The following is a 24312-nucleotide window of genomic DNA, read 5'->3' on the forward strand; positions in this document are numbered from 1 at the left end:
ATGCTCGACCCCTCCGCCTGCTCTGCCCTCCGGCGGCCACAGACGCCAGCGCCCCACGTCGCCTCACCCCCAAATCTCGCGAGGCTTCGCCCGCCGTCCCGCTGGGGGCGTGGCTGGAGAGCCCCGCTTCGCCCCACCCCTCGGGGAGTGACTGCCCCCGTCGTCTACGTCACTAAAAGGTGCCCGGCGGCTCGAAGGCCCCTGGGGGGCCTTGAAGATGACGTCGCGCTTTTAGGGGTGGCGGCGGCCGCCTGTAAACCGCGCCAGCGCGGTGGCAGAGGCTCCTAGAATTCCCCGGTGGGAGCGGGGGGCAGGCGGGGGGCGCGGACCGACCTCCCGCGGGGGGCGTGGCGGGGGCGGGAGCGCCGCGGCGGGGCGCGCCGCCCGGCGGGTGTGCCCGGCTCAGGGTGCCGGCAATGCCTGGCTCCCGGGCGGCGCGGGCGGCGGCGGCGCCTCGGCGGCGGCGTCTCCCGGGCTGAGCGGCGGCTCTGGGCCCGCCCGCGCCCTCCCCGCCGCGCTCGCCCGCCTCCGCGCGGGGTCCCGGCCCCCCACCCCCGTACCCCCCTGGCCCGCCCGGCCGGGGATGAGGCGGTGTGGCGGCGGCACAAAGGCTCCGCCGGGGCTGCCCGTTCCCTAGCGCGGCCCAGCGCCCCCGGGCCGGCCCCGCTGTCGCCGCCGGCCCCCGCTCGCCGCCTCCCTTCTTCCCTCCCTCCTGCCTCGGCCCCCGCTGTCCCTCGCTGGGGCCGGGCCGGTGGCTGCCGACCCCCACCCTCCCCGGCCGCCCGTAGCCCCCCGGGAGGATGTCGGAGAATCACGAGATGGACAAGATGATCAAGGTAGGCAGGGGGCAGCGGCCTTGGGGGGCTCCCCGCCACCGGCCCTGCTCGTCCCCTGCCCTGCGAGGAGTGTGTGGGCAGCCCGGGCAGGGCCCGGCGGGTCCCGGTGCCCCCTTCTGTTAGGGCTGCGGCGTTGCCCCTCGCTGCCCCACCACCGGGCCCGGCTGCCCTGGGGGTCGCCACCTGCAGCGCTCCGGTGTGGAGTGCCAGGCACCGGACACGGGAGCCGAAACTGCCGGCAAACGGCTCCCAGGGGATCTGGCCTTGGCGGGGGTCGATGCTGGGATGTGGGGAGCAGAAGCGGGGCGGCAGGGAGCTGGGGTCTCTGCCTCACAGCAGTCCCTGGCAGCTGAACCATCTCCAAGTTCCCTTTGGGATGCTGTGATGAAAACAAATCTGGCGTGTGGGATGTTTGTGTTTTGAGTGGCGGTAGAGCAGCTGAACAGATTCAGGATTTCTTTTTTTACAGCGGGAATCAGTGTGTGAGCTTAGTGCTTCCCCATGAGTCCCCTGGTGACCCAGCTGAGCGGATTTCCTGAAGAAGCTGCGAAAACCCTTTGGAGATAAAGTGACAATAAAACAGTGTTTTAAAGACGTACTGTAGGTTCTTTACCCAGCACAAAGCATTCACTGTCATGGATTCTGGATCCCTTCATAAAACTTACTAAAATAAGATGAATGACTTCCTTAGGGATCTAGGTAAAAAGACCCTGTATCTTGACATTTGCCACTTTCGTTAGCCCTGTGTTCTACCATGGTGGGATTTGTCTTTACAAAGCTCATTGGGGGCAAAAATCAACACAAGAGAAGTAGCAACGCAGTCTTGTGTTGTTGAAAACTGGATTGATTTAAAATATATGCCTCTTACCTTTTGAACTAAAAAAGCCCAAAGTAGAAGAAAGCTGAAGCACTGTGTTCAAACAACCCAGGTTGTAATTAAACTATAAGATCGAGTATCGAAATTGTATACTGTCTGTTCCTGCTTCATTATCAGTCTTGGCATAGTGCAGGTGAAGTGGCTGTCTAGAAGGTTTTTCAATTATTTCTGTGGTATTTCATGTGAAGGCTGAAGATCTGCATCGGAGCTCTCGGCAGTTAAAAACAAAACAAAAAAGCCGGAGCAGTTGTGTAGGGACAGTCCTGTATCTGCCTCCTGTTCCTCTTAGTTTGGAGGAGTTCTGACTGAGAACAGACTCGGGGCAAATCTTCTGGGTTGTAGGTATTGTCTGAATCTAAAACATCATGTAGTGCTTTTATATATTATGCTGCTTTCTCTGCTTCTCATGTACTTGGTTATTGTTCCAAGTTTGATTGGTTTTCACCTGCGTCTGCAAGTTTAAGATCTGTGATTCAAGATAGCGATTGCTGTTCAAGGTAAACTAGCCAAAAGGCTGCGTGGTGGAGGTGGAGGTGTTGGCATTTCACTTGTTGAATTTGTGGAGTTTGTGCAAGCAGCAGTCTGTATGCTTTTAATTGACTATAGTGAGTACGCATTATTCTTAAAGTACCTTATTTCAAACCTTTTCCCATTGGTATTGAGTGGAAACTGAGAAGGACCTGAGCTTTCCTCCCAGCAGTCCTGTTGCATGCCTAACCCTGTCTGAAAGCAGCTTGCTGGAGATCAGGCTAAGAGAAATCAGAGAGTCCTGCTTTTCCAGGCTGTTAGCATCCCAGACTGCTGACTCTGCATGGGAGGATGCTCAAACCGTTGTTTTAGGTACCCTGAGCTTGCTGAAAGGGTATTGTGCCATTGAAGAGAACTCAACTCTCAAAGTTGGTGTGAAACTTTTTTTGTAATTGAATACATTTCAAATTAGTTTATTCCTTTTGCTCACTGGAAATTAATGTAAGGAGTGATCAGAAGTTTAAAGTTCCTTTAACAGTTGGAACAAAAAGGATTACTGTAAGAAATTGCACCACTGCAGATTTTTTTTGAAAGCGCTCTCTCCAGCACTCTTCTGCCTTCTGTTCCCAGCCGCAGCAGATTAGTTCCAGCTGACCCGTCAGCCAGTCTACAAGTTCAGTGCTGTGCAGCAGTGCTACTGGAAGGGGATTTATTCTCCAGATGTGGAGCTAAGTATGGGATACTGTACCCTTGGCTGTCTGCATCCACTGTACATTAATCTAAATAAGGAGGCAGGGCATTTAAGCTTACCAGTTGAAACAGCTTTCGATCTTTGTAAAAGGCTTTTTTTATATTTGTACATTTTTCATGGTGTTTGAGTGTTACAAACTCATGCCGATTTGCAGCTATATAGTCTTGGTGCTAGGTTTGGAGCTCCTGTTTCTGAACCAGGAGATTTAAGCAATTCTGTACATCAGTGGATGTCAAAGTTCTCAAATACTTTATTTCATATCGTTAGGAAAAGGTGAATAGTGTTTCTTGGTCACTATGTGGTTCATTTTGACTTCTAAGTTGTAAAGCTGCTTTGGCATGAAGATTAGAATCCAAATAAAAAGGCAGAAGCAAAAAATGTTGAGTTTTTTTATTTACAATAATGGCATATGTACAGAATAGGAAAGAGGAAATTAATTTTATTAAAAATGGACTTATCTGTGAGTTGCTGCACTTCAGGAGTTGGGAACTATCAGATCTTACTCTCGCTCCATTTGTTTCGTAGACCACAGACTTTCCAATTCCCAGTTGGCTTTTCTGTTCCACATATTCAGCTGGAATGAAGCGAGTCGTCTCTGTGCCATCTCTGAAGTGGCGTGAGGCAGCAGAAACTGTTCAGTCAAGACTGGGCTTGTATGTGGAGACAGGATCTCTTTTTAGACCAACCTGTGCAGTTTGAAAGGGTTGGGTAAGTTTTGGGGCAGGCAGGCCCTTTGGTTTTGGAACAGGAGCAGCAGGCTTTAAAGCTCTATAAAAAAAGAATGAAGAAATTTTACCACTTCATTGTGATGTTGCTGCAGCGTAGTTGGGCATTTGCTTCTCCAGTTCAGTGGCTTGACTTTCTTCAAAACTGAAATGCTAGGTAGGGTCTTGAAAGCATATACCGAGGAGATACTCCCCAGTCCAGAGAAACCCTTTCCCTGCTCATTAATGCTCTTCTGAAATTGTGTTTTCGCTGCGCCTGTGATGCCTTCAATTCTCTGTATCTGAATATCAGGAAAATGAAATCAGCTTTTCCCTAATATGCATCTCACGAGTGAAATTTTTTAGTTGAATTGCTAAGAAAGTTTATTTGTGCTTCTACTTGAAAACAAACCATGTGCAATCCACTATGCTTTTCTTCCCCTTGCTTTTAGACCCCTTCATAAAGCCTCCAGTAAACTTTAACTTTTTCCTTTACACCGTTCATTCTAGTCATTTATGATTTATGTAATACCCGTTCCAGGCTGTGTTAAAAGGCAATTTTTCCTTTCATAGCTGCCTTTTGCACTTTCTAATCCCTTCAAATCTTGCCTCAGATACCACCTTTCCTCTTTTGCTTTGTTTTCAGTTTGTGTGGCTTGAGGTCTGGCTCCAGTATTAATACCGGAGTATCCAGTATTACTGGCAATAGTATTAATCCACGACTGTTAGCGGAGACCAGCGATCCCAGGTTACGAACTGCCATTTTCCACACCTTAGCTGAAATCAGGCACAAGTGTTCTCTCTTTTCTTGTAGTTTGCAGCATGAGCGATTCCTGAAATGCTGCATGCTTTGAACCGAAGTTAACAGAAGGGGAAAATCTGATCAGAATAAAGTTGCTTTGCAAGCAGTGGACTCTTCCATTCGTTTTTCTTGTATTTGGGAAGTATTTTTACCTGCTTGCTTATGCTGGCTTTTGTTACCAGCTCCTTTTCTTGCAATTTATCAGAAAGCCTGGCTTTTGGAAAAATGATCCTGAACATAGGCAGCAATGTTCATAAAAGAACAAAGGCAGGGTCTGATGGTGTGTATGACTTGGTGACTTGAGTTTGCAGACATTCCCACCGTTCAGCCGTCTCTGTTGTTAGATCACCATCTGTGTCACAGCACATGGCAGCGGTGTTAATCAAAACGCTGCGCGCCGAAGCTGCATTTACATCCCGCCTTGTGACATGTTTAAGCATGATAGCACCCGAGCTGTGTCATAACAAACCCAAACCCTGTTTATATGGATTTGGACAAAAGAATTATAAACATGCGCCTGGTTCATTACCAGGCAAGCTAAAACTAGTCATGCAGGGTTTAATTTACAGTATAATGATTCTAAAGGTTTGAAAACCCTGAGAAAGCAGCGAAATAATTTTCCACTGTACTGTGTGGCCAAAACCCACATAACAATGCTGAAATTGGGCCTTTGTGTTTGGTTGTGATTGATCATTTATAGGTAGGAAGCTGGATTGAGGAGTCAGGGCGGGGGGAGAGTGCCCCTGATACGCTTTCTGTATTAAAGGCACAAGATCCCATTTACTGTTCTCAATAACCATGTTTCCAAATGCCAGGGTGAGCAGTCTCAGCAGCACAAATGAATTTTAAATGGAGATATATCATTATGTGAGCATTTGTGTTTATGTTTATTTTCCTAGGTGAAGCAAAACTCCAAAGCAGGCTCTTTCTCTGCTCACATATCTTGCAAATCAGGACTGCTGAGCTGTTGTTTTTTGGAATGGATGTAGTAATACATTTTTTTTTTTTAACTCTTTCCCCTCCCCCTGCTTTCTTGAATAGGAAACCTCCATTTTAGAGGAGTACAACATTAACTGGACTCAGAAGCTGGGAGCTGGGATCAGTGGTCCTGTTAGGTAAGACAATACACCTGCGGATTTGTGTGTAATCTCAGCCCCTTTCGTTAGCTGTGGAGAAGTGAGTATGTATTTTAAGTGTGCTAACAGCAAAGCCGTGTGATATATACTCTCTTTATAAACAAACATAGGCCTCTATGTGGGTCGTAGCTGATATGCAAACGAGCTATTGTCTTATACAGGGTGTGTTTGAAGTACAAACTCTCCTCGCCCCTCTGCCTTCCCCTGTCTCGCTGCTGTATTCCTGAAGTAAAGTGAGAACAGGAGTTGGTTTTGAAACGGTGGCAGCAGAAAATTCTGCTCAGACACCTTTGTCCTTTTGATACAAGTGTCAGCGCAGTGCAAAGGTCGCTGCTCCCATCTATGGTATCATCACTTGGGGCATCAGCACTGCGTGCCCGTTAGCTATTTTTACCAGCTATTTTTTTCAGATCATCATGTGAGGCCAAAGCAGATAGTGCCGTGAGCTCTGCATCTCAAACCAGACTTGCCTGTCATGAATTTCTAACCCTTGCAAAGAACTGGATGCTTTCTGTAAAGCAAAACATATGTTCCCTTTTCAACAAGCACTCTCCCTTTTGGGAGCAGGGATTTGTGCACAAGCGCTGGAAAACAAATGTCTGCGCCTTTCTGTTTCTGGGCGCTTGACAGGGTGATTGTCTTCTGCCACCATTTATCTTCCTGTCCAGGCAGCTGGTTTCTCCTCATCCATTTTGTGTTGCTGTGTTGCCTCTGATCTTTGTTAAAATATCCCTTTGTGCTTTATTCTTTTAGCTGCCTGTTAATATGTGGGTCCTTCCCTCTGACGCAGTTCAATTGTTTATGTTAAATGGGGGAAAGAGAGAGAAAAACGTTTGTGGCACAGTTGGTGGCCTTGCCAAAACAAGGATTTCCATTCAGAAACACTTTATTTGTTGCAGACTACACCCTTCATTGGAGATGTTCAGGCTGCTGCTGTGTGGTTTGGTTTTTTTCATCAAATGTGTCTCTTCAGGCTGAACGTATAGAGTGCATTCTGCTTGTCTGCAGTTACCCATTGCTCTGATGTACTTTTTCTGCATTGTTGAATACATAACTTTGTGTGAGGTGTTTCTGCATAACGTGTTTGATTGTTGTGGAAGGCTGAACACTGAGGCTTTCAAGCTGGGACGTGGTGACAGGTGCCCTGTATATTCCAGATTGCGGGCATTCCTGTTATTTCCCATGCGGAGAGCAAACTCATAACTACAGATCAATTGCTTGAAGTGTCTCTTTAACATTCTTGCTGACTGAATAATTTTATTGCTGTAATACCAGAGTCTGCATGAAAAAGTCCTCTCAAGAACGCTTTGCACTGAAAATTCTTCTTGATCGTCCAAAAGCTAGAAATGAGGTATAGTTTCTGTTTATACTGTCTGCCTTCTGACACGCTGCAAAGTTTGCCCTTTTGGTGAATTGTTGCAATGGTTTTAAAAAACAAAACAAAACAACCCAACCCAACCTTGTGTGTTCTGCAGATCTTGCTGTGCAAGATTCCTTGTGTTTGATCCTCTGGCCTTGCTGTGCTCAGTTCCTATAGGGTGAGGTGGTGGGTGAAACAGGGGCTTTCTAACTCTTGAGTTTGCTTTAGGTGTTAGTATATGTTATATGTACAAGTGCAATGTATAAAACTGCATTTTAAAGCTGGTGTTCTCCCTACATCCCGTGTCAGGTAACATGACTAGTTTAGAATGAATTTTGTTTCCATACATCTTGCTCTTGGATGTCACTACCCTAAGAATTGGCAAGAATGCTTCAAGTCGCACTCTAAATGGTATGGGTTTATCTGTGTAACTAAATAAGCTCATTCGTACTGTTTGTGACTTACTGTGGCTGGCAAGAGCATGCCAAGGTACCAGACTGCCAGTCCTTTGAAAATGATGGGCAGTCATTCAAGCTGTCGTGAAAGAAGTGTTAATTGTCCTCAAGGTTTAGGCAACTTCCATTTGTTGTTACTGAGCAAATTCTCATTTAAAATTCTCAGGGGAAAATAAGCTGTTTACAAAGAGCATCAAGCCTCAGCTTGATTTAGAAGTCCAGGTATGGGGAAAATACCTTAGGTGCCTGTTACAGAAAGTCAGAACAGGAGATGATGTTCCATGTGTGTGTTAGACCACTGGGCCATAAAAGAAACTGGATTATGGAATTTCAGGTTTTATTAATGGATTTTCAGTTTCAATCACATCTCTCTTGCTACTTTAAAGGTAGTTCTAGGTTTAAATTTATTTTAAAACCCCCAAGAAAGCTAAGGTTGGGCTTTTTCTGGAACTCTGCTGGGTTAATTCCATAGACTGTAACAAATAGGTTGGCAACGTATGATCTTTTTGTCTCACTTGGTCTAAGCAGTGTAGTGGTTGGTCACTCATATAAACACTTGTAGGCATTTCTTATTTTATGAATAATTAGAAATTGGGTGTGACTGGTGCTGAGCACAGCTGGCAGCACATGGGCTCGCATGTGCCGTGGTCTTGGGGGCAGAGGGAGGAGCAGAACTGGTCAAGTGCGTGTCACTGTGTACAGTAACGTTTCTTCCCTTCTCTTCAAGGTACGTCTGCACATGATGTGTGCAACACATCCAAATATTGTTCAAATTATTGAAGTTTATGCTAACAGTGTGCAGTTCCCACATGAATCCAGCCCAAGGTAAGATTACATAGGGTGATTCATTCCCACAGCTTGCTTTCCATGTTTAGGCCAAGGTATAGTGAAGTTTGGTTGTTTTTTTTTTTTAAAAAAAATCACAATGTGACCAAAATGAATATTTATAGAGTGTTCCAGGTATGTTATTTATACTTCAGGCTAAGCAATGGTTGTTTTTTCAGTGTCAATGCCCTGTCAATGCCCAGACCTTTGCATATTTAAATGAATTTGTATCCTTCACTGCTGGTTTTGAATACATCTTCGTTTCTTAGGTTTTTCATTGATTCAGTCTGTGATACCTGCATTGTCTGAGAGCGTATATTAGCTTCTAGTTCCTGTCCTGCTTTGATACTGCTGTAGTAGCTGGAATTGAATTGTAACCTTTGAGCCTCCTTCTGCTTTCAACGCACTGTTAAAGCAGGATTGGAGCTGCGACTTTTGTTGCTACCTAGAATCCTAAAGAGATTCTTTTCCATGATGGTGATGCCTGTGAGCCACTGGGAAACTCAGAGTGCCAGTCTTCATTTTAAAAAAAAAAGAAGAAGAAAGAATTGTTTCTAAAAATATTAGGTTCTGCCCTGTAAACTGTTGATACGTTGTCTTGCTTCCAATGAACACAGCAAAAAATGAAGCAGGCTCTTTTTTCATATATTACTGTTGTTTGGGATAAAAATGTCTTCTAGTTGGATATTAGTTGAGGAAAAAAAAAATCAGAGCTGGGAGAATTAAAGACCTGAGACCTCCTGTCTTAGTCTGTTGTATCTGACTTTGCTGTGTGGTGAGAACAACTAGAAGTTAGTTTCTGGAGTATCTAGCAGTCCTGATCTCCACACTTCCTATTTGTTGTCCTTCAGAATTATGGCAATAAAACTGTAAATTAAAATAATGAGGTACAGTAGAGTATCCCGACTCAAAAGCATTCGAGATAGTTACTCAGCCTTCTGCTTCCAAGTTGCCGTTAACATCTTTAGCCCCTAGGCAGATCGGCACATTTGCAAGGATGGGTGCAGACGGGTTTACGCAGCGCTCTAAGCCACCTCCAGCCTGGAAGCTGTTTAGCCTGTTTAATGCAAGACTCTGCCTGCTGTATTATTCCTTGAGGGCAGAGTTAGGCACTGATGTGTCTAAATGGCTTCCAGGTCCGAACTGGCTCGCTGGTGGAAAGCATGGGTGGAACTGGCATGTATCTTGTCTGAATACATCCATGTAGGCATCTCCACGGCGTTTGTTCCAGCTGGATGTGGGAGCCCAACATGAAGAGCGAACTGTGAATTCCTGGCTGACAATCAGCGAGTCAGATTGTGCTGGGAGCCAGAAAATCCAGCAGCTTATATGCTTAAAGGCAAAATTATGGAACCAAAATAACTCTTTAACAACTGTAGGAGAAGCATGTCCCATATGTCTCTCTTTTGGCCTGCGTCAGTAGATGTGAAGTATGCATTATTAGCTTAGCAATTCTGTTATTTTCTGATTATTTTTAATATAACAAAATGAAATGCTTTTGAACAGGGCTCGGCTCCTAATTGTAATGGAGATGATGGAAGGGGGAGAGCTATTTCACAGAATCAGCCAGCACCGGCACTTTACTGAGAAGCAAGCAAGCCAAGTAACAAAGCAGGCAAGTTAACACCCATGTATAAGCAAATCCGTGAATGATAATGGCTAAAGTATTTAACAATTTCTTGGGGTGGGGGGGGTGGGAAAAAAGGAAGCTAAAATAATCCTCAGTTCTGATCCAATGATCATTGCCTGCTTTGTTATAACCTGACAATGCCAAAGTTTTAATAGAAGCAAAGAATTTGAAGGTGTGGGTTAGTTCTTCTGGGTTGGGACCTTGCTGTCTCTGCTGTCCTTAGCAGTGGTTTTCCTAACCTGGTCTACAAAACACTTCATCAAAGAGAGCTCTTTTCTTGCACAATCTTCCTGCTGTATCGCTCGCTGTTGTTCTGAAAGTGTTACCTCCAACAGTCCACAGGCTTTCACCAGACCCCGAGTGGCTCCTGAGCTCCAGTTTGAGAATCGCTCTTGGCCGTGACACAGACTTGGTGTTTCTCTCACCTCTTGGATGGGGTGGCAGACGATAATGTACGAGTATCCTGGGCCAGTGGTTTTCAAGCTGGGTTTTGTATTTGGTTTTATGGAAGTCCTGTCTATCGTGGAAGATAACAGGAGGAATGTGGCACTATAGTGCATGTTTTCTGTGCTCTTTGTTCTGATGTTATTTTTCCCTCTCCATTTCTCCACGCAACTCACTCTTGAATGTTGTGGTTTATAGCCTCCACGGTATTTATTACTAGAGGTTTTGGTGTCCATCAGGCTCTTTGTTGCTTAGCAGTGCATCTGGTGTGATTAGCTTATATCCTGCTAGAGTAGGCAGGGTGATGAAGCAGAAGGAGCTCCATGAGATAGATTCAGTGCAGGGATTCCCAGCATCAGTTCCTCTCAGTTCTGGGGTGAACTTGTTCCCTTTCACTTCCAAGCTGTTTGATGACTTGTGATGCCCAGTCAGAAAGCTTGGATTAACGGGAGCATTGCAGGAAAGATGGTATGGCTGTATGTTGTGATAGCCTTTCCAGGGAGCCACAGCAGAGAACCAGCAGGTTGCTGTGAGGAACCACAAGGCAGAAGGACCTTGCTGGCAAAATGGCTGAGCTCTTCTGCATGGGAATTGGCACCACAGCATGAAGCTGAGCGCTGAGGTTGCCATCGTTTGCTTCTTGCAGAGGTTATATTGGCTTTGAAACAAGAGAGATACAAACTGTAGGTGAGAGGCTATACTGGAGATACTAATCAGTAAATGTCCTGCTCCCACACCAGTGATAACTGCAGTGAACAAAGGAAAGAAAACATGAGACACGATATTACAGCATTTGTTGTAAATTGGCATGACTGTTTATGAATATATCTGTATCCCAGTCACTTGCTTCCCCTTAAGCTGGGGAAATAATATTTGGTACTGAGGCCAAAAAGAGGGCCACATCATTTCATCTTACTTTTCTGTCTCGTGCTTTGACTTGTTTCTAATAAAATGCTAATTGTGCTGTTATCTTTTTGGTTTCATCTGACAAAAGAAATTAGGTAGACGTACAGAATTATTCTTGACAGTTCATTTTCATGTCCTTTGGGCTGTTCGATTTTGACAATGCAAGGCGGTCTTCAGGATTAACATGTTGGGGAAATCTTTTACAACTGTACCAAAAGACAAGACTTTGACTTGAATTCCAACTGTGTGTATGCTTGGGTTATCCATGTCCCAAGTAACTCTTCTCTTTAATGTTTATACAAATGGAGTTTGAAAGCAATGTTGAAATCTTTTTCTTTCATCTAGTGGTTCTTCATTGTTGTCTTGAACGACGGGTCTTAGTTCCTTATACTCAGTAGTAGTTAAAAACTTGTCACAAGCTGCCTTATTTTCTCTGGGAACGTGTTTGTATTTTTTTCTGAGCTCAGTTAACCCTAAAGTTCTCTTGTCACAGTAAGTTGCAGTCTTCTAAGACTCATCTCAATGCTTTACCCGGGGTACTGTGTTTGGGTAGGATCCTACAGCAGCCCGTAGGAATACTTTCCAATAAAGGGTCATGTGGCTTTGCCTTACTTTTGTTTCAGTGATGCTGTTTAAGTATTTATGCTCTGGTTTCCTTTAAGTGAATTGCACTTTCAAATGTATGGTCTGTAGAGCTTTCATGACTGGGTTACAGGTTTCTAATCCACGGCAGCATAAGAAGCTGCCTCTGAAAGAGTTAAGTCATGCATTTTTGTGTTAAATCCCGTTAAATGAATAAATTGCAGGCAGTACCATCAAGAGTCGAAGAATAAAACTGCCTGAATGTTGACTCTGAAGTCAGTAACAAATGCAATAAAATATGCACTGAAATGTTGAAGCAAGAACTTGCTGTTGACTGTTAAACAGAATGTAATTGCCAGAGAGTATGCAAGCAAGTGTAGTGACCTTGTAGACCTAGCCCAGCATATCAAAGGACGCTGTTGTGATCTGTTCCGCTTCTGGGGGGCTAATAATGCCCTGTGTTAATCAAACTAAGATGGTTGGGAAGCCCAGTACAACTTAGCTTTTATTTTCTGTTTAAGTGAAATGCAAACTGAATAGCTTGGTGGATTTCGTTTCCCAGTCGTTGCTTGACTGCAGTATTGCGCATTATGGCCAGGCTTGTCTTAACTTGGAATTGTACCCAAGTGAAGTGAAAATGTTTGGGGTCTAAGCTACGTTTGCAATGTCCTTTTTAAAGCTAAAATAACCATCCAGGCTAAAGGAGGAGTTCTGTAATTGTAGTTGATTTATTGTGCCCTTTTTCAGATAGCTTTGGCTTTGCAGCATTGCCACTCACTAAACATTGCACATAGAGACCTCAAGCCTGAGAACCTCCTCTTCAAGGATAACTCTCTGGTAAGGTGAAGACTTGGTATTTGTTTACTGCTGAATTCTGTGAAATGGCTCAATAGTTGTGTTCAGGATAGTTGTAAAATGACATGGATGCGATGTTTTGGTGACAAATAAATGACTTTTCTTGGCTTCATGCTTTTCCATACTCTGATCTGCTTGGAGTACAGGCTGTCTGTACTGCTGTTGTTAAATACGGGTCAGGTTCTCCACCTCAACATACAATCCTGCTTTGCTGAGGGGATGATCACTCTGCCGCATTTCCTCCCTAGGCGTCATCAGGATGTTCTAACATGCATTATAGGTTCTTTAACGTGTCCAAGCACCTGCATATTTCTTCTCTTACTCATAACCACCCTGCATATGCAGTGGGCCCCCTACAATGTGCTTTATGCTTCCCAAACCTCAGAGGGGGGGCTGCTTTTAATCCAGAGCACCCAGGAGAACAAAAATGATTGTATCAAAGATCAGTTTATGACCTTTTAGCTTCTTTGTGGAATGGTAACGGTATAAAAACAAAAGAGTGCATGTGGCAAAGGTGAGTATAAGGTGAGAAATGTGTATTAGAAAAGCTGATACAATCAGATTTTGTAATGAAACCTCTTTTCCTTGTTTTAGGATGCACCTGTTAAATTGTGTGACTTTGGATTTGCCAAAGTAGACCAAGGTGACTTGATGACACCACAGTTCACTCCGTATTACGTAGCACCTCAGGTAACAAATGATTACAGTTCTAGGTTAGGGGGGAATCATGATCTTAATTGCCTGTGCCTCCATAACCACATCATTTTTACAAGCCTTTGCTGTCCTATTAAGGGCTTCTGGGTGCAGGATAGTATAGTAGCTGCCTTTCAAGGTGGAGTGTCATAGTGATCTATTGATCACAGCAGGAGATCATGAGGCAAATTTCCCCGACTGTGTTCTTAGCCCTCACTGATTGCTGATGCCTCCTGACTCTCCCAGGCCCAGCTCCCACCAGAGAGACTACTCCAGGATTTTGACATTTGGCCTTTAACAGCATTAAAGCAGTTGGTTTGGAAAAACCCCGTGCTTCGCAATCCTTCTTCCAGCTCAGGCTCATTCAAGGTTACTATTCAAGGACTACGCTGAAACAAAAAGCTTCTGTAAAGGCAGTTGCTCAGAAAGAGGGCAGTGGCACAGGGTTACCTGTTCACCTTGCTTGGCCCCCTTGTCGGTATGCATGAAGGCAGAATCTATAATTAGACAGGCTGGTTTTTGAAGTGCTGCTTTCCCCGCTGTCTTTTGTGTGTTGTGTTGGAGTCCTGAAGAAAATTGCAAGAGAATTGCAGATAGTTAATTGCAGCACGGGGGTCGGCAGCCTTTAATGACTAGGAAGAGCAATTGCAGAGAGCAGACCATGAGGCTACAGCCGAGTGCCCTGAAAATGCCTCCTCAACTGGAGCCTGCTTTTGAAGACCCTTGTACATTACAAAAAGTTTATAAACCAAGTGAACTACCAAACCCATAGGAGGCTTTTCTTGAGCATATTTAAAATGAGATTTTTGTAGAAACCCAGAAACACAGGTTTGATCAGCAAAGGACAAATTTGATGTGATTTGTTCATGGGAGAGGCAAAAAGGGACATCTCTGGGGCAAGGGTTACCCCCCAAGCACACTTAAGGTTCTAGTTCCAAAGCATGGAAGTCTTAGAGGTTTTGAAGAGGTGTGAGCAATTGCTTTAATTCAGGCAAAACCGGAATTTTCATCCAAAGCAGCAAAATATTTTAGCTGAAATTTTCCCCTTGTAGAAAGCTTCCAGTCTTTCTTAGGAAGAACAGTTTGAATGTGGCAGTCTTCAGTAGCTGGAAAAAGTCCACTGAATAGAAAAACGTCAGACATCTTTGGCATAGGCATTGCTGTTTGTGGTGCCTTTGTAGATGAGATGTATTTTGTGTTTTTATTTTTATTTTTTTCCTCTCATGGCAACAGGTATTGGAGGCACAAAGACGGCATCAGAAAGAAAAATCTGGTATTATCCCCACCTCTCCAACACCTTACACTTATAACAAGGTAAGCTATGAAACAGTCCACAAGTCAGTATCTTTAAAGCACGGTGTCTTCCCCACCCCGTCGGTGTACCGCAGAAGTAGTCTATAGACATGGTTTATCACTTAAGGCAATAAATTTTATTGCCCTGAAATTATACACTTATGCCCAGGAGCAGTAAAGGTGTTCTGATCTCTGTGACAGGAATACTTTTAACTAGCCAAATATCTCACACGAGTAAAAAGCAGGATCTGTAGGAAACAGCAGGGAAGAGTCACGTTGCTTGCTATTTTGTGTACACATGTATGCTCAGCTCGAAGGCAGTGGTATCTTTAGGGCTTTATTTCTTGAAAGTGTGGTTCCTTTGGCTTTTCTAAAGGGAGTGGCCAGGTATATCGTGGTATTTCTCCCCTTATATGTATTAGTTACAGACCAGGTTTTATTCGGTTGAACTGGCAAACTAGAAGATAATGATCTGTGCAGGTAGCTGTCTTTCTCAGTTTGGGCGTGACGCGCTGAATGGCGGTGCTGGCTCTGCATTCTCGCTGATAGAGTGGATAATGAAATGCACACTTGGTCCAAGCCTAATTGATGATCCTCTGATTAAAGGAAAAGTATACAAACACTATCATAGGAGCACTAAATATTAACAAGATTGTGGAGAGAGTGGGATGATTGTGCTGGAGTGTGACCACGTGGGAAGTTCTTTCACCTCCACAAGAGGCTGGTTCAAAGGGAACTTCTTTCCTGCTGTCAGCCAGAGTTCCTGGATGAGCAAAGCACTATTTAGGCTGTCTTCTTCAGGCAGCTGTGGTGGTACCTTGTCTGTATCTGGGATCTTCTGCAAAATGGCCAACAGTGTATTGTGTTGTATGTAGCAGCAGCCGTGGGCAATAGCAACTACTGCTAGAGTCTTGGCAAAGTTATGACAGAAAGTGTCCGGAAAGGTTGTACTCCTTTTTGGTCATTCCAAGATATTTTCCTCCATGTTACCGTCACTGTCTCCTGCCATCTTAGCAGTGTTTGAACCACCGAGTGTTCTTTCACAATGTCAATGTTGATTAAAGTCAGCTGGTTTCTGATTGCAATGCTAAATATCTCACTGATTCCAGCTTCAAGGATGGTTGTTTAACCCACCACATGCAGGAGAGGTGGTTTGATACATAATGCTATGTTAGTAACCTATAGAGAGCTAAAGCAAAGATGGGCAGAGATAACTTTCACTCAATTAGTCCACACGGGTTTCCTAATCATGAACCTGCCTTCTTCAGGGTTATGGTTATCTCTTCCCCATCCTGGAGAAATAGATGGATGACTGAAGCCAGACACTTCTTATATAAAGAGTTTTCAGACAGGTGCCAATAGTCTTTTCAATACAGAGTTTCTTCTGCCCTCTCATGTGAACACCAGTCACAGGGAAAGTTGTTTATTATACGTTTTGAAAGGCTCACAAGGCAGGGTCAAGAATTCCACTTCTGTGGATTGAAGCATATTTGCTCTCCAATAACAGCCCTCTCCAAGGGAGGAGATGCAGGTCCAGAGACACCTAGAAGTGGTTGCTCACTGTTCATGTTTGTAACAGTTTGAAAGCTGTTTTGTTCTTTTAATGAACCAGAGAGCCCTGGCCATTGCACCTGAAGCAAAATATGGGTCATATTCTTGTACAGAACAGATGAACCTTGAAAACAGATACCAAATGGTCCTGAGAACGTTCAGCTGCCTTGATCTTCTGGGGTTTATAATATGATACAGTGGTTTTCTTTTCATGTTAAAGACTTGATCGGTCACTCTGAACTGCTTTCAGCCACAGTGGCACTCCCTGGAAAGGCCACTGAAAGAAGTGGCCTCATCCTTACCTTGCCAAGTGTGACTCACTGCAAAAGCAGCATCTGGCATATGCCTAGTTCCCTGAAATAGACTGTGATGTACTCCCAGGTACACTGTCCTTCCACAGTGATTCAGAACCTGAGGGGAAATGCCTGTGATCCACCTTCACGATCAGCAGTGCTCTCCCACAGATGTAAACTGGAGGAAAAAACCACATCTTTGATTCCTGAGTATTCTTATTAAAATGTGTGTGTATTGGATCAAGTATGACTGTGTATGTCATAGCTGGAGAAGGTTGCCTCTTGAGAAATGGAATCTGAGAACCATACCCACAAGGAATTTAGACACCTTTTTCCCACTTACGTGCCTAAAGTCCCGTTGATTTCATTAGAAATTGTCTCCGGTCAATTAAAAAATGTTGAGAATTTTGGTACCTAAATAGAAATTCAGACTTCTAGAGCTATCTGAGTTTGGCTTGAACAGCTTGCTCCAAAGCATACGTATGTGGGGCAACTCATTGATGTTTCTTCTGTTATCAGCATCCATGTTTTTTGTAAAAGCCAAAAGCTAAGAGTTTGATATAATGATCAGTATGAGCTGGTCTGAGTGTATGCCCTCCAGAAGGAAACAGTCTCACCTTTGAGGGCCCCTTCCTGGGTTGGTGTGGATCCAGTCAAAAACCCAGTTATTGGAGTCAGGGATTTTGTGTTTGCTGAGTTCATCTGTGCAGCTTCACCAACGCCGGTGCTGGCCTAGTAGATGGTGGAACATACAGTCTGGGGCAGGGGGTGGTGGTGCCGGCGTTGCTTCAGGTGGCAGCTGTGCAGGCTTCTGCCTGTGTAAAACAATTGCAGAACCTCTCCAGTTTCCCAAATCTGCCCTTGTCTTTCCAGAGTCACCTGAACCTGACTGGAGTTCAGGCTTCTGCTTACACTTGGCTTTGTGGTCCTGTCCATCCTTGGGCTGGCATAAACCCTTGGGAGTCCCCCGGAAGACTGATAGGGCTGGAAGCTGAGCTAGTAAAAATAAATAATTAGCTGTACAAATGCTAGCGTTGGCACAAAAGAAATACTGGGAATGGGTGGCCAGGGTCTGAGCAGGTCCTACCAGCCCTAGCCTGCACCATGCCATAACCAAGTAACGACAGAGCTGCAATATTAAGGATTCGGTCCAACAGAAGCTTGAATTGAAGTCTGGGCTTTTATGGTCCTATTCCTTCTTCTTGAGTAGTGTCTGTGTTGCGTGAACACGCAGTGAGGCAGATGGGGAATAGATCTGGCTTTTGGCTTCTTAACTGAGCTGGATTTTGGCTGATCTACCTCCTGGATGAACTTGTTCTGTATCATATCAGCAGTAACAGTAGTGCAAGGGCAGGGGAGGGAGCTCCAGGCTGGGATGGGAGGGCAGGAGGGAGCACAGCCTAAGCAGCCGTGAAATACTGCTCCTGGCTTGCTGAAGCTTCTTCATCTCCATGGCTTTCAGGAAGTGTGGGTTTATTTTTGGGTTTTTTGTTTGGTGGTTGTTTTTTTTTTCCATTACAGACATCTCTGATTAAGTATCTCTGCTAGCTCATTTATTTGATGGTGTTTCTCTCCCCCCCCCCCCCCCCTTCTAAACAATGACTGTATTGTTTTATGTTCTGATACTGAGAGATAGGATTCAAGTATCCTGAGAGATGTAATAAATGCGCAGCTTGCTCACACCTCTGATGCGCCAGCTGCTTCCATACAACGTACCATTGCATAGCACAGAGTTCCAGGAGCGCTTTCTGTAAACAAGTTACTTTTGGGTACTGAAAGTAGTTTAGCTTGGCAACATGGAGTTACCTTGTGCTTATGTATTTGCCGTGTTTATCCGTGAAGGTCTTCAGATGGACCTTCAGGAGGAGGCTGAGCTGTGTTTCTGTTTTAGGGACTCACATAGAGCTTTTAACATAGCTACACCACTGCTTGCTGCAAATTGCGCCCCAAAGTGATCATTTCCTTGCTTTCAGAGCTGTGACTTGTGGTCCCTGGGTGTCATTATTTACGTGATGCTGTGTGGATACCCTCCGTTTTACTCCAAACACCACAGTCGGACAATTCCAAAGGACATGCGGAAAAAGATCATGACAGGAAGTTTTGAATTTCCAGAGGAAGAGTGGAGCCAGATCTCAGAAATGGCGAAAGACATTGTGCGAAAGTGAGTCAGTTGAGGAAAATGTTGTATTGCTCTTTGCTTATATTAAGAAATTGGAAAATCACTTGAAAGTGCGTTATCACAAAGGGCTTATTTTTCCAAAGATGGGGGGAATTGTCTGCAGCACGTACAGCTGAAAAATTTTCTACCATATTCAGCACAAATGAAGTCTGGTAAATATTTCTCTTTCCCTCTCTTTTTCCTCCCCAACTGTTGTGTTCTAATCTTGATACCTCTCTGAAGTTGCTAGAGAGCATTGTGCATTTAGTCTTTAAGGGGAATGGGTGCGTTACCTTGCTTCAGAACAGTATAGACCAGTGGCTGTCACATCTGCAAGTGCTCTCCAGGGACGTATCTCCTATGATTTTGTTTAAACCCCTGTTATAATTGGAGGGCATTTAGGTGGCGTAATACGGTCTTGTAGATCTGTCCCTTAAACCCTTTGTGCACATAATACGCAGTGTAAAAGGAGTCAAGAGAGAGGCAGGGAAAGGGAGGTGAAGATCCGTCACAAGGTCTATGGGGTTTTGCACTGATGTTTTATTCTAAATGCTAATGGAAGCTGTTTTTCATGCAGTGCACATCTCTCAGTTGCAAATGTTTCAAAGACAGTGATCCCATGGACCTGTTTGGAAGCACAATGTGGCACTGATTAGGTCTTGACCTCACTTGTTTTTTAAAATGTGAGAGGGACTTGCTGCCTTTGCTTGTATCGCCAGAGGGACTGGAAGGATAAAAGCAACATAAAATAGAAAAAATAGATCCCTTTAATAATTTTAAACTGTCTCCACTAATTTACTGTAAAATCTCCAAGGACTTTAACATTGTTTGGAAAGGGTGCCGGGACCTGTTCATAGCAGCGCAGGAGAGCCCACAACCTTTCACCACACAACTTGTAGATGATGTTGCAATGAAACTTCTGTTTATACCAAGGTCAACTCTTTATTGTCACTCAGAAGCTCCACAGTCGATAGATTTCATTGTCTTTTAAAATGACCATGAAACTCAGCTCACAGAACGTTACTTGGATTCAGTTCACTTAATTCTCTTACTAACGTTATCAGGACTCCCTTTCCTGCTTGTCTTTTCCAGCCAGAGAGTCTGGATCTGTGTTTATGGTGCAGGAATACATTTAGACACTATATAATTCTGGATAAGTTTACATTTTATTTATGTAAACTGCTATTTGTAAGGAGTCTTGCTTCTGGAGGTCATATTTTGCATTCAAGCAGCTGCTTCCTTTCAAGCATGTCGAGCTGATTTCTGACCTCAAGCTTTATGAGCTGGAGTGCTTGATAATAGGTTAGGACTTTGGAAAGCTACAGAAAAGGAATGCATGTGTCTTGGGTCTTGTATCAAAACTGAACTTGCGACCTGTTTGGCAGCATGGCCTTGCAAGTGAAACTTAGGAGCTAGCCTGTGGTCCTGCTGACATTTTGTAAAAGTTATTTCCACTTTCTTGGTACATTAAGCAATTCTGCTTTGCAGCCGGGAAGCTGATTTAGAGTATTGTCTAAGAAAGTATGACAAACTCATCAAGTCATTCTGTTTCTAATTCAGACTCTTGGGATAACTTGTCAGCACTCTGCGTGAAATTTTACTTTCTTATTAAACAGTTGTGATTATCCTGAGAACATGAGTTTATCTCTTTCTAGGTTTTCATTCTAGTGAAATGTAATGCCATGGGGTTTTCAGAGATCTCAGAATAAAGTTCCTTCTTATTTTGTGGTGGGATAGCATGCTGAAGTGTCCGTTACTTGAGGCTTTTGCAGGGGGAGAAAAGCTAAGGAGTTGCATGGTGAAAGCACTTAATTCAGCAAACAGGTTTCCAGGTTTGAAACTGCCTTTCTTCACTGTGCCCAGAGTCCTTGGTTTGAGTATAGCCTGTCACGTGGACGAGCTCTAGACATGCATTTCCAGAGAGTGTCGGTCTGGATCATTTCCAGTTAATCTGGAAGATCATTTCCCATCTGGGAGGATGTGAATACAGAGTTCAGCAGTACACAGGTATTACTCAGTGCCTTTCTCTTACACCAAGTTGCTGAGTATAACTGGATGAACTGTGATAACGTTAAAATCACCACAGCGAGAGGCAGTGAAGCTGGCAGAAAGCGCTTTTGGATCAGCTTAGTTTTGAGTTGTTAGGAGGAGTTTCTTTTTTGGCCCCTCTAATGCTTAGAGATTGCTAAGTGCTCTGATCCCAGACAGAGCAGGACATTGTAAATCAACAAAGACCTCTTTACAGACTGATTGATTCCTCTCCCAGGCTGCTGAAGGTCAAACCTGAGGAACGGCTGACCATTGAAGGTGTGCTGGACCATCCCTGGCTCAACTCCACCGAGGCACTTGATAACATCCTACCCTCTGCCCAGCTGATGATGGACAAGGTCTAAACAACACCTTATTTTATCAAGAATGTTGCATAGGAGAGCTGGATAGCTCTTGGATGGTTTGAGTGTTTTCCTTCACGTGGTGTTATGCAGATAAAGAGCTCCCCTTCTGCCTTAATGAGAGCCTGAGATCTTTGTAAGAAAATGGAGACGGTTCCATTTGAAATTTGGGTTAGGAGGAGGTGCTCCAAGATTGGTGGTAAAGAGCAGCCGTGTGCTAACAAGTAGAAAACAGAGTGTGATGGTAAACATGCCTGAGGACTCTCCCCTGTAGGTCTTTTCTCTTTTTTTCCCATGTTTTATATCTGACCACAGCTCTGACCTCATTATTTGCAGTAAATGAATAGCCCTTCTTGCTTGCTTTAAACTCTGCTCAAAGAGGAGTTCAGTCAGCACTCTTAAGCTTGTGAACATGAGAAGTAGAGATGATGCTTTGTCCTGTTTAGCCCCTGTGGGGTCAGGATATATTGTCCCACAGTCAATTACTATAGTTCCAATCACGTCATGCATAATTCAAACCTGATTTTTGTTATGCATTTCTGAAATAAATAGGATTTTGGCGCATATCTTTTTATCTTTTTTCTTTTTTTTTTTTTTTTTTTTTTTGTCCATGGCTAACATTGTCCATATGTTGTTCTTCAATTCACAAAGAAGCTAATTAAATCAAGTGCAACTCTTGTTTTTTCATTCCAGGCAATGGTTGCAGGCATACAACAGGCTCATGCAGAACAGCTTGCAAACATGAGAATCCAAGACCTCAAAGTCAGTCTCAAACCCCTGCACTCCGTCAACAACCCAATCCTGCGCAAAAGGAAATTACTGGGGTAATTCTCTAAAGCTCCTTTTGAAAGATCAATGTACAGGCAGCTGTGATGCCTGGAGAATGACTTCAAGCATGTTACAGGTTCCTTCAAGTATAACCGTGCTCCTGAATTTCTGATTTGCTTGACATGCTCTTCGTGCTGAAGTGTGTTGTTGGGGGTCGTTATGCACAATATGGTTCTTCCAAGATACGCCAGTGAGGGCAGGAAGGAGGTGGGACAGTGTTATTGTATTGTACAGGTACTGGAACAGACCCCTTCTGAGAAGATGGGTCACATGTTGAGGAAGGTAAGGCAGACTGGGAGAAACAATTCCAAGATACTCTTTTTCTGATCCTGACATTTCTTTACTGAAAGAGTCAGGTAATCTCTCTTTGTTTGAGTTACCTGTCTGAACAATAGGATAATGCATTTTAGGATTATCCTTATTTGAATTAATTTAAAGGAATATTTATTTTTCTTCATATTTAAAGTGGTCTCATAATATAGGACGTTGTTATAATTAATGCTAATCCACCTCCCAGTCCCAGCCTTCCAGAGAGTGAAAGAGTGTGTTATACTGGTGCAGTTATGCAACAAGTAACGAACTTGAGTTGCATTCAAATTCTAATTGTTTCCTCCTTGTTCTTTTGCAGCACTAAGCCAAAGGATGGTGTTTATATCCACGACCCTGAGAATGGAAGCAATGATTCCAACGTGGCTCTGGAAAAGCTCAGAGATGTGATTGCTCAGTGCATTCTACCACAGGCTGGTAAAGGTTGCCACTTTTAAGAAAGTTACATTCCTAAACATGCAAGACACTGACTTTTTACTGTGCCTCAAGATCAGTCTGTGTCAGTGGTGAGGAAGGATAAATGAAACTCCTGTTGTCCTAGCCAGTCTCAAGAGGAAAGTGTTGTCTCTGGACTGTAATTTTGGTGCATGCATAATATTAGAGTCAACAGTGACATGCAGAGCTATTAAAATAACTTTCAAACAGGAGTGCGCTTTCAAACAGATTCCCTAGTTTGTGCGAGGCGAGGAGGAATGACTGCAGCACATACTGTTTACTGAAGCTCTGAATGTTGCTGCGAGGCAGAATGACAAACCTCCTGTTTATCTTTGTTCTCCTAAATAGGAGAGAATGAAGATGAGAAGCTGAATGAAGTGATGCAGGAGGCATGGAAGTATAATCGAGAGTGTAAGTTGCTGCGAGACACCCTTCAGAGCTTCAGCTGGAATGGTGAGGAACTCCTTCTCTTCCACAGAGAAGCGCTAATGCCGGGTGAAAGAGGGGAAGCAGTGACCTTCTTCTTGTATGGAAGTAAAAAAAAAAAAAATTCTTGAATTTGTACCAAACTGATTTAGGTTTTGCTACTGTTTCAACCCTTCTGCCAGCATGAGTGTACTAGAAATTAGGTTGACAGTTCTGCCTTAAAATTTCTCTCTGAGGTTCAGGTTAGAGTTTTCGAAGGCGCTGAGTCAGGTAGGAACATAATGGCACAAGTGGATCATCGCTTTAGAAATCACTTCAGCTGTTTTGGTCTGGTTTCCTTCCAGCTCTTCATTACCCTCCCTCTGCTGAAGGCTGCTGCCCTCATCTATGCAATCACAGAATCTCTTCCACTTGCTTTGGATAACAGAATTGAACGAGGCCAGCTGCCTGGGGAGCGTTCAGATGGCTCCTTGACAAAACAGGGTGGCAGAGGTGTCAGCCCCCAGGAGCCGATGCTGATAAATATAAGGGGACCAGGGGCATTGGCCAGGTTCACAGGGCTTGGTCATGCCTCTTCTCTCTTTGTTTGGTTTGATTGGTTTTAATTTAGGTTTTTGAGTCCTCAGTTTTTTCAGTGGAACTAGAAGTTGTAGCTCGTTTTGATTCCCTTGCACATGTTGTCCTAAGTTTCAGTGTGAATCATTGTTTGGTGTTCAGTGTGTAACTCCAGCCACAGTTGCTTTCCTCCTTGTGCCCAGCACCAGATGACTACCTGTTCTTTTCCTTGCAGGCAGAGGATTCACAGATAAAGTGGATCGACTAAAACTGGCAGAAATAGTAAAACAAGTTATCGAAGAGCAGACAAACTCCCATGACTCTCAATAGCTGGAGCTTCTTAATCTTATTTTTTTTACCATTTAAGATTTATTCTTTAACTGTAAAAAGTATTTTTATGTAAATTAATAAATCATAATTATTTCATTAAATTTCCATACTGCTTGAAAATGCTGTACAGTTGTAGATACAAAAAAATCATTGGTACTGTAATATTTTTTTAAAACTCAGTTCCTTGAGGTATATATGATCACTTATGTACTGTTAATCATGAGTCCCCCAGACGGGGCAAATTATATTGTTAAAGACCATTCTTTTTCTTAATAACCAGTTGCAGAAGCTGCCTTCCATCTGCTATACATACAGCCAGCTGCAATGACTATTTATGTGAACAAGACAGCCACAGTTTTTCAACACCCTGCTGAGTAAGTACTTGAAGCAAGTGCTGTGAAA

The 24312-nt window shown here is 43.9% G+C and overlaps 1 protein-coding gene across 4 annotated transcripts; it reads left to right on the plus strand.

The window, feature by feature from the left end:
* Nucleotides 1–303: 303 nt before the first annotated feature.
* MAPKAPK5 (MAPK activated protein kinase 5) lies at nt 304–24186 on the plus strand. 4 transcript variants are annotated; one of them, XM_056350982.1, is made up of 15 exons: nt 307–836; nt 3458–3640; nt 5480–5553; nt 6850–6925; nt 8117–8214; nt 9721–9833; nt 12528–12613; nt 13226–13321; nt 14558–14638; nt 18435–18622; nt 20886–21006; nt 21703–21833; nt 22466–22587; nt 22948–23052; nt 23816–24186. In XM_056350982.1, exons 4-15 carry the CDS (start codon nt 6857–6859, stop codon nt 23908–23910), a joined length of 1305 nt encoding a protein of 434 aa, XP_056206957.1. In that variant the 5' UTR covers nt 307–836; nt 3458–3640; nt 5480–5553; nt 6850–6856; the 3' UTR covers nt 23911–24186. The 4 variants fall into 4 exon arrangements, with proteins under 4 accessions (XP_056206947.1, XP_056206957.1, XP_056206973.1 ...); XM_056350972.1 differs by lacking the exon at nt 3458–3640 and having other exon boundaries at nt 304–836; XM_056350998.1 differs by lacking the exon at nt 3458–3640 and having other exon boundaries at nt 308–836; nt 22466–22581.
* The last annotated feature ends 126 nt before the right edge of the window (nt 24187–24312 follow it).

The sequence above is a fragment of the Falco biarmicus genome, chromosome 1, assembly GCF_023638135.1.
Source record: "Falco biarmicus isolate bFalBia1 chromosome 1, bFalBia1.pri, whole genome shotgun sequence".
In the NCBI taxonomy this organism is placed as follows: Eukaryota; Metazoa; Chordata; class Aves; order Falconiformes; family Falconidae; genus Falco; species Falco biarmicus.

Coding starts and splice junctions, on each gene's coding strand:
- MAPKAPK5 (XM_056350972.1), top strand. CDS start 801: ATGTCGGAGAATCACGAGATGGACAAGATGATCAAG. Junction 8,215..9,720: donor CCACATGAATCCAGCCCAAG/GTAAGATTACAT, acceptor GCTTTTGAACAG/GGCTCGGCTCCTAATTGTAA. Junction 21,834..22,465: donor CGCAAAAGGAAATTACTGGG/GTAATTCTCTAA, acceptor GTTCTTTTGCAG/CACTAAGCCAAAGGATGGTG.